The sequence below is a fragment of the Ornithodoros turicata genome, chromosome 4, assembly GCF_037126465.1.
Source record: "Ornithodoros turicata isolate Travis chromosome 4, ASM3712646v1, whole genome shotgun sequence".
Classification (NCBI taxonomy): Eukaryota; Metazoa; Arthropoda; class Arachnida; order Ixodida; family Argasidae; genus Ornithodoros; species Ornithodoros turicata.
The window spans coordinates 1,114,176-1,123,480 of NC_088204.1; the positions used below are offsets into that span (position 1 = coordinate 1,114,176).

Here is a 9,305-nt window from a genome sequence, read left to right on the forward strand (position 1 = left end):
CACATTTGTTATAGCAACTACTCATTACTCAGGTATGGCAACATTTTCCGTGCGTCAGTTCCCTGGTGGAGTTTTGTGGTGTTTTCCCGACCAGCAATTCATCTCGTACGCAGTCAGGATGGTCTTAAGACTAACTCCTACCGCGCTGTCAAGGCCCGTGGGAAATCCTTCATATATAACACGGTAGAACTGTGCTAGGACAGTACAAGTGCTAAGACAAAAGTTGTTGAGAGTTACATTTATTCAGCTTTTTTTTTTTCCCATAGAATGTAAGTGTAAGGTAACTAAGTTACTTTAGTGCGGTAACTGTAGCTGCTACATTTCAAAAACAGTAAGTGTAACTCTGTCACTATCCTTGCAGGCTGATTGAACCCGCGGATGCAATAAGGGGATAAGTCGACTTTTATACCCCCTTTTGAGTATTTTTGTCGCGATGACGTCTACGTACCACAATGTACCTGGCAAAGGAAATTTAGGACTGTATCGCTATTTGTTGACCCTCCGCAGGAGGGAAAGAAATGGGAAATGCATGTCTGTCAATGGGATGGACAGCCAGATCAAGCCCCTTTTCTACACGTGTATACAAGTGGTGTAGCATAAAATTTTAAATTTCGCTACGATGCGGAAATGGACTTAGTCTTCCACTCGAAAAACATATTCTTCCTACCTCACGTGACCGTGTCAGCAGTGCTGCTGACCATTGTAATCGGAAAAAAACGCCTGCACTATGAGCACTAATAAGTCGCATTGTGCTGGTCATTTTAGGACATCATTTTCGAGCGTGCTCGTTTAGCACCCATCATGGCTGCTCCACTTCACACGGGTCACTTCATCCTACCTGGCATCACCGTACTTCAGCCACCAAGATCTGACTCGTGAGAATTGTTTTTTCCTGCACAATAAACCCTGCGTTGTATCGCAAAAGGGGGGGTAAGTTATGTCCCTGGATTTTGTTCAGTTTTGTATACCCCCAACAATGCTAACAGGACATGCGTGTAGAGCAGGGTTGCGGAGTTGGAATGGTCTGGGTGCCCCGGTGGCAGTTTTGATTTCAATGTACTGGTTTCTTGCCCTCGCACCCTTTGCACCGCACCTGCACGCGGTCAACGGTGAAATAACCTCGTCTTTGCGCTTTTTCCGTGCTCGGTAACGTCAATCTCCTCTAGCGCTGCTGGACTTGCCAGTATGGTTACCGGTCCTTTTCTTTTATTCAGGGAATTGACGGAACGGAATTTGGGTTGCCAAGCCACTCCAGGAGTGGGAACTGACCGTACCTTTTCATTGCGAGGAATTGAAAGGAACGGAATTATCGCCATTCCTCAGAATGGAATTGGAACGGAATGGGAGACCCCATTCCGCAACGCTGATGTAGAGTAGACACATACATAATATGGCGCACATTCTGCATTTGCGTTATTCGAGGAAACCCAGCTGCAACTACTTTATACCAAATATTCGCTCGACGTTTTCTCGTTTTGGGGATTTCTCAACTCATCCCCTTATTGCTCCCACGGGTTCAATTACCTAACCACGACTGATTTGTGTCAGCAGCGAGGTCTATATAATTGCGGCACGCTTACCTTCAACGCTGGCGCCCGTGTCGGACTTCATGCGGATGCAGAGGGTCTTGTCTCCTTTTGCCGGTGCCGCTGGCTGCTGCTGAGGTGGAGGTGCATCGCGCGTTACAGTCGGGGATCCTCCGTGCTTGCGGCGTAGCTTGCGCGCCGCCCTGTCCTCGGAACGCTTGGGGCTGTAGCCGCTACCCCCGCCGCGCGACGCCAGCAAACTGCCCAGGTTTAGGATTAGACCATTGGAGGGCTTTGGCTCTGGCATATCAGCGCCTTTCTTTTTTGGTACTTGGTACTCCACTTTGCTAAAAAGAAAAGAATAAAAACCATCCCCTTGGGTAAGCCACCTGTGGTTTCCAAACTAGAGTTCTGACTCCGAAAAAAAAAAAAAAAAAAATCTGCACTAACGCAGTTCTGCAAGAATAAGTAGGGCCTAAAGTTTTAGGGTTTTACCCAATTCTTCCCCGAATTTGCGCTCCGAATCGAAGGTCGACTCTTTAGGGTGAAACCCGATTTTTACCCGGCAAACTCCCCTCACTGGGATGTCTGTAGGAATGCACTAACACACTTGTTTGGCACCAAATGCAGTTACATCACAGTTTGTACCAAGCCAGTACAGTTAGTTCGAGTAACTGAGCCCAATTTCTCCCCGAATCTAGCATACTGGACATTTTTCCACCCAAATTTAGAGCGCACGTTTATTTACCAGATTTTTACCCCCCGAATTTAGAAAAAAAAAAATATTTCTCGAAAACTTCAGGCTCTAAGGATAAGGGTATTCAATCAGGGTATTCAAGGGCTAGCGGGAACCGTGTCCATACACCAAAACGGGGAGAATACCCACCCAGTCTTGGACGGCAAAGCCTCAGCAGGCGATGCTTCCCTCTTCCTGGGCGACTTCCTGTGCTTCGACTTGGACGGCGAGCTCTTTGAGCGCGAACCCTTGCCTTCCTTCTCTTCTGCCGGTTGGCACAAACTCGTTGTCTGGTCCTCTTTTACTCCACTTTGCTCCGGCGCTACCACACCCACAGACGGAGAGTCCAATGTTGGAAACGACGCGGGGCCTCCTTCCCTGGGTGCTGCCGGAGAAATCGCAGCTACGTCATTCCTCGGAGGAGTTCGTCCTGGACTGATTGGCGAGTACACCATCGAGAAGCAGTTGGACTCGGCCGTGGTGCTCAAGGTCGTGCTCGGTGGTACGGCGACCGCTTCAGGCTCAACCTTAGGTGGTTGCTGCGAGGACATTAGTACGGCGTCGTTGCTTATCACGGGTTTGATATCTTCTTCGACTGGTTTGGGGTCCTCCGGAGGTGTCAGTTGTGGAGGAACGTTGTTCTGAAATGTTGGCGGCACCACTGCTGTTTCTTTCTCAGCCTGCAGTAGAGTAATTCATTCATTCATCCGCAACAATGAGACATCAGTGCAATGCTGGAGCCAGAGTACTGTATAGGCCTAAATTTATCAGACTGGATCAAACACCAAATTCAACCCTGGCTCACAAAGCCCTTCCCAGCCCTGGCCTGTGCAAGTGCTGTGGTAGCCATGGTAGCCATCGTGTAACATAACCGAAGCTTGTCAGAAATGTAAGGCAGATCTTTGGGAAGATTCACCTGCAATGATGCCTTAGGCCAGCAGATGCATTGATGGCTGCTAGCCAGCCTCGGAGGCGTCATTCCTCTTTCACCCCAGCACCCATCCCGTGGAGGAGTTGGGAATGCTGGTAGGAGAGAAGGCGGCTCCGGTGCACCCCCTGGTGGGGTACGACAGGTCCGGGAGTTGCCTGGTGGTGTGGTGACTAGGGTACGTTCCAGGGCGTGCACTTCCCCTTCCAACTTGTGAACTTTGGAGTGGAGCTTCCGACGTTGGGAAAGCGTCGACGTGATCTCGCGCAGGATGTGCTCGTGTGTGAGCCGCGATGGGTCCAGGCCCTGTCGGAGCCAACAGGGAGTGTTACGGGGAAGAGATTGCCACTTCCACGGGGCTAAGAGCGCTCACACCACACAGAGCGGTTACTGTCAACAGTTTATTTCTGGGCACGCGACATTCCTTTTTAATTGTGCAGAAGGTGGACCCTCTCCCTGTCAGTCAATGACACTCGCAGAGCCAGGGGGGCCAAATAGCTCGCTGCTGCCGGCCACACAGGCATTTCCCATATCTCCCTTTAAAGGAGCCATGAAGAGATCCTCAAAAGAGGTCACTCGTAGGGGGGTGTCAGCTGCTCAACACTTTTTTTTTTGCGCGTGAACTGCGCCCGCGTTGAATACAATACGGGGAAAAAAAAAAGGATGTATTTGAGAGTCTTCTTTGTGAACTTTTCTATGTTAGCTCTCAAAGTGTGTCTTGACTGACAGAGAGGGGGAATACCTTTGTCTCGTGCTCGTGGTGTTAGCGCTCTTGTCCCTATGGAAGTCATCCTATAGAAGAACCAAAAAGCCCAAAAAAGGAAAGATGTGTTAGTGAGGTAAACGCGTACCTCGACAAACCCGTTGAGGGCTGCGTGAAGACCCTTCTCCATGGAGTTCTGTTGCTGCTGCTGCTGAAGCAACTGTTGCTGCTGCTCTTCCAGGTCGTTCACCTCGCGCTCCAGTGTTGCCGCTTTTGCCTGAAGCTCGCGATGGCGCAACACAATTTCTTTTGCCTGCATGCAATGATGAGACATCACCTGAGTGATGACAGCCGTTGGAGATAAACAGGAAGGCGTCAAAACCACATCACAAAACACAAGGTAGTATAAACGAGTGTTTACCTTTGTCAGAAGATCGGAGGGAGTTGCCTCTTGAACATCCAATTCGCTGAGGCGTGCTTTGAGCAGAACGACACTGTCATCAATCAACAGCTTGATTTGCTTCTCCAGCTGGGCTGCTTTCATCACAAGCCGTTCATTACGCTCCTGAAAGATGAGCTTGGCTAAAGCTAATGCATGTCCTATGTACTGCCACTCGCAATAACAAGGTACCATGTGCCTCCTGATATAGTGCGTTGTTTTTTTAATTGCACCAGGCTTTAAAAAAAAAAGCTATGAGAACAGCATAGGAACCGTTTTCGCAGTTGAGTTGTACGGCTAGGCAAGACATCCCCTCCAAGAGAGTATGTACTAGATGACTAATTACCTAAAATTCATTAATTAACTCCATGATTAGGGGCTTTCTGCCAAAGTAAGAATGCGGAATGGGAGAAATCCTCGTTGAAAGTCAAAATAAAAAAGAAAAAAAATTAATCCTGAAACATCGAAATATCCATCGCCAAATATTGCTACACAAATGAGCCTTAACCTGAACCGCGCCTCTGGGCCCGCTTGCATGAAACTGTTTGAGAAAATACTCGGTTTTTCACTCAAGCATTAGTGCACCCGGTGTGCATTATGTGAAAAACTAGATGAGTATTTCCCTCAAACAGTTTCGTGCAAGCGGGGGAGCATGACCTTCACCGTCAGCGCCTACTCCAATCACCTCAATTGCACCCCAGTGCTCCAGTCACAACAGTCCAGTCCGTGCACAGACAACCGAATGCCCCTAATGCAGTGTTTCCCAAACTGTATTACCCACCTAAACTATAGAGTCGCATACTAACCTTCTCTCGCGCAATCTGCTCTCTGATTTGATCCTTGTAGCGTTCAGTGCGCATGTGGTTGAGCAGCGCCATGTACTGCGCTCGGAACTCGTTCAGGAGGGCCTTCAGTTCTGGGGGCTCGGGCAATGGGGGCGGAGGAGGGGGTGCCGGAAGCTCTGCCCCTTCATTCTCAACCAGGGGACGGGGCTCAGTCTTCACCACTGCCATGTCGATGGATGGCACGCCTTCTTCAGCAGCCAATCCACCCAACTTTTGGTCGACGCAGCCTGGTGCAGGTTCTGTATGTAAGGCTGCAGCTGAAAAAATTAGAGCTTCGTTACTTTGAAACACTTTGCCCGTTGGTGATGGATCGTGGTTCTAAAAGTGCACGCACACATACAGAAAGGCATACTTTAAACAAACGTTTCCCGATACAAGACTTACTCGGTAAAGAACGAGCCTTTCTCGGAGCTCATAAAAAGATGTAAGTGATACGTAAATTAAACATTTGTCGATAGTGTTCCTTTGTGTAGTGTCCCATGTGTGCACTTTTAGAAGCACAAAAGCTTCCCACTTACTCGCACTTGAGGTGCTGAGAACAGTCTGGGCATGCAGTAAATCGAGGCCGTTGATGGGTTTGATGGGCTTGCGCCCCTTGTTGTGGCGTACTGGAGACTTCTTGGGTCGTCCTGGACCCCTGCGAGGGTCGGGGGCCGAAAAGTTATCCGGTATCCTCTGCTTCGGTCGTCGTGCTGTGCGTCTCGGTGCCTTGGGTCGGCGCTTCACTGGCTCTGTAGGGAATGGCAACGTTACCACCGCGGGAGTCTTGGGAAAGTTTCCAAACCACCACCAAAGAAATATCTGTCGCCTAGGTCTCCTCCTATATCGAGTCCGTCACAATGGTCTGCGTATAGATACTGACAACGTGCGCTGCAATTGCATGGTACATGGCATGTCATTTGGCTATATCTATTTTTAGGCAAAAAAGCATCTCGCTGGAGCCCAGCTGAGTGAGGCACAGCTGTATAGAGTGTCTGGAGAAATCAGCCTAAAGGCAACTCCCAAACTCGCACCAATATTTTTAAAAGTTGTAATTAGCTGGAACAACGAAAAAATCCTGGTGATCACATTCGTGTCTCTCCTACAGGTACCGTAAAGCAGCACAGACAAACTTTGTCAGCTTGTTGCTCGGACAAGTTATACCTATGACAGAGAATGCTAAATATTTTTAATTTGCTAGTAAAATTTTCTTTAAAATGGCGGGAAATAATCACCAATTTGTCTAGCAACAGTGATCTACGTTTCAGACTCACTTGCTGCTCCTGACAGCTATGTAGCCAATACATAGCCAACTTCTTTTGTTTTAGACCCAACGTTATGCACATGTAATGTAGTTTTACCTTCGTATCTGACGATCAACGCCCAGTTGGTGGCCACTCGGACGCAGTATTGACCATAATTTTAAATTTTAGTTTTCTAAAAAAATAGCGCAATTGTGACGAAAATTGTGACGTAAGACTACGACGGGCTCAAGACTATCGAATAGAGAAATTTTCTGAGACTGCAGCTCTACTGCTTTACAGTAGCTTTAAATGCTAGTTGGGACACGCTGTACACAGTTCAAAGTGCAATCTATACAGGGTATCCCCACCCCACGGACACCTTACCATTTTCCTCGTTGCTCTCATGGCCGCTGCAACCACCACTAGAGGCTCCACCAGATTTGGACGGTGGCACCTTGTTGTTGCACCAATCAGACCAGGCCCGGCGTGTTGTGGGACCCAGCACGGGGGCGTCGTCCCCGTCTTTAGAATCGTTAGATGAGGAATCGTGACTGAGCGAGCCGTTCCCGTTACAGCTGCCTCCGCTACTGTGGTTGCCGTTACCAGCGTGACTACGCACGCTGCGGCTACGAGACGAATTGCTGGCCGAGTCGTCCTCCTGCAAAGGGGGCGTGCAAAGGGGGCTGCGTCAGACTGGCTCCCGATTTCGTGTATCAACCGAATTTTATGCCGCCATTGTTAGCTCTACCCCGACGGACCACAAAATTTGGCCAAACTATCGGAAGAAGAATCCCTGCTGCCGTTTGCACTCCAAAACGGACATCTGAGGGCATGCTTCCGAGTGTGCCAACATGCTCAAATGCCCTTTTTGGCACTGCACCCCACACAAACGGTACCGCTGCCAAGCCCCCAACGAGACAAGAAAGACCTCGGGAAGTGTGCTTGGTTTCTGCCTCGCCGTGTCTCGTGCCCTCTTCGTGTCAGCCGGGGAATCAACTTTTCTGTTACACTGGATGCATGTTCCAGTGGCAGCAATAGTCTTCAGTATTCAAATTAACTACATTTTATCCGCAGGAATGATATACTTTAAACGCGCCCAAATTAACTCTAGTCAAGATAACGCAAGTATTCTGCATTTATTAAGGATGTTAGAAGCAGACTGAACTCAGTTTCTAAACTGTGGTCCCTGCCGCACTTATTGGACCGTAGGAAAAAGGTAGCAAGTTTGCTTGCCTCTTTCATGAGCGCATGTTACCATGATGTTAGACATCGCAGCACCTTGGGCCCAACTGGCCATGGGTCAAAGCAACCATAATGCCCGGTGGTTCGACGTGGGAGCACAAAAAAAACTCTCGGGTGACCGACACTTCGGAATGCACCTCTTTAAAAAAAAACTAAATATCTGGGCTCATGTTACACTATGTCAATGTTGAATGCGTTCAAATTTTTTTGTCGTAACCAAATAAGTGGCGACAGTACCCACGCGTTGGGACAGACTGGGTAAAACGAGCAGAAACATTGCAAGTTCTACCTAATCAAAGTCATTTCCAGTACTTAAATCTGAGTGCAGACTACTTCCAAAGTACTTGCAACGAGAACCACAGGCAAAATTTCACTCTGGCGTTTCGAGGCACTTTTGCAGGCACTAGACATCCTTTCCAAACCCCACACTCTGACCATGGAGGGCAAAGAGAAAGCATTCATTTGAGACAGGCACTCATCCACTGCACACACACACACTCATCTATGGTGATTGCACGTCTGCTTTGATCAAAGCTCGAAGTGGTATAGGGCCATGAAATAGCGCTATGGGCACACTGGATAGAGGCCTCGCAAAAGGGGGAAAAAATGGTACAGTTTAAGCAATTCATATATTCCTCTCTCTATGCTTTTATTACTGGTTAGGAATGTGCGGCTAGTACGGGAAGCAACAATACCAATATTTGATGTCCATATTACCCGTATTTGTCTCGCAAATATCAACGTGCATCGACGAACGTTGAGTAAAGCATCCATATTTTTCGTTCATTTTTTAATTGGCATTTATCATATCCAAAATTTTGATATTTTTGCGCATCTAAGTGGGTAGTATTAATTGCCTTCACATACATCCATACTGGGAAAGACTTTTTTTCCCCATTTGAAAAGGTCATCCACTTCTGAAGCCCATCTCGCCATTTCTCGCTACCTGTCCCTGATGGTTGAACACAGATTCGCTCGATCACAGCAATATTACAGCACTGATACAAGCAACATCGTCTTTAGCTTTTTTGTGTGGCTTTTTTTTCTGTTTTTTTCTAGCTGGAAGAGAGAATATATATAGGTTAAGGGAGAATCTCACCCTCTGCTTAGGATTCTTGAGTCGCTGAAAATACTGCTCAAGCTGAAAAATTAATGAAAGCTTTAGTGGCATCCACAACAAATTGAGGACAAAAAAATAATAATTTCAGCACACATGAATGCAGTACAGCCCATCCAGCTGAGATTCCATTTCTGCTGGAAGGTCAGTGTAAAAGCAAACAACAGGAAGAGAATTAGAGAGTTCCACAAAATGCTCAAATTCGAGACAGAAAGGCTACAGCAGAGTGCAAACAAAAAATTGACTGTCTCGAAAGAATATTTCAGATGTCGACACGAACTAGTTTTAACCATTTTCACTAACACTACCACGGCACAACATCTTACCTAGCAGCCTTGCCTGGGGATTCTTTACCAATAAAAATAAATGAATAAATAAATAAAGCAATACAGTCAAACCTCGATTAATGAAATCCACAGGGATTACGATTTCCTTCATTGTACCCGAATTAATGAAATTTCGAGAGGCAGGCACAATAAACAATAAAAAACAAAATTCTTCTAAAAAAAAAAAAGAAAAGAATTCTGCGGTTGTACCCCGTGCCTT

The 9,305-nt window shown here is 47.4% G+C and overlaps 1 protein-coding gene across 4 annotated transcripts in view; it reads right to left on the bottom strand.

The window, feature by feature from the left end:
• LOC135390605 (histone-lysine N-methyltransferase, H3 lysine-79 specific-like) overlaps positions 1–9,305 on the bottom strand; it is a 28,389-nt gene that overhangs the window by 4,170 nt on the left and 14,914 nt on the right. For 2 of the 4 annotated variants that reach the window (XM_064620361.1, XM_064620364.1), the window contains exons 12-20: positions 8,742–8,783; positions 6,785–7,058; positions 5,696–5,908; positions 5,139–5,434; positions 4,315–4,458; positions 4,042–4,230; positions 3,179–3,496; positions 2,413–2,942; positions 1,581–1,873 (exon numbers count right to left, since the gene is read on the bottom strand). In XM_064620361.1, the coding sequence (XP_064476431.1) occupies positions 1,581–1,873; positions 2,413–2,942; positions 3,179–3,496; positions 4,042–4,230; positions 4,315–4,458; positions 5,139–5,434; positions 5,696–5,908; positions 6,785–7,058; positions 8,742–8,783 (2,299 nt within the window). The remainder of the gene's footprint in view (positions 1–1,580; positions 1,874–2,412; positions 2,943–3,178; positions 3,497–4,041; positions 4,231–4,314; positions 4,459–5,138; positions 5,435–5,695; positions 5,909–6,784; positions 7,059–8,741; positions 8,784–9,305) is intronic. The other 2 variants (XM_064620362.1, XM_064620363.1) reach the window with 2 other exon arrangements.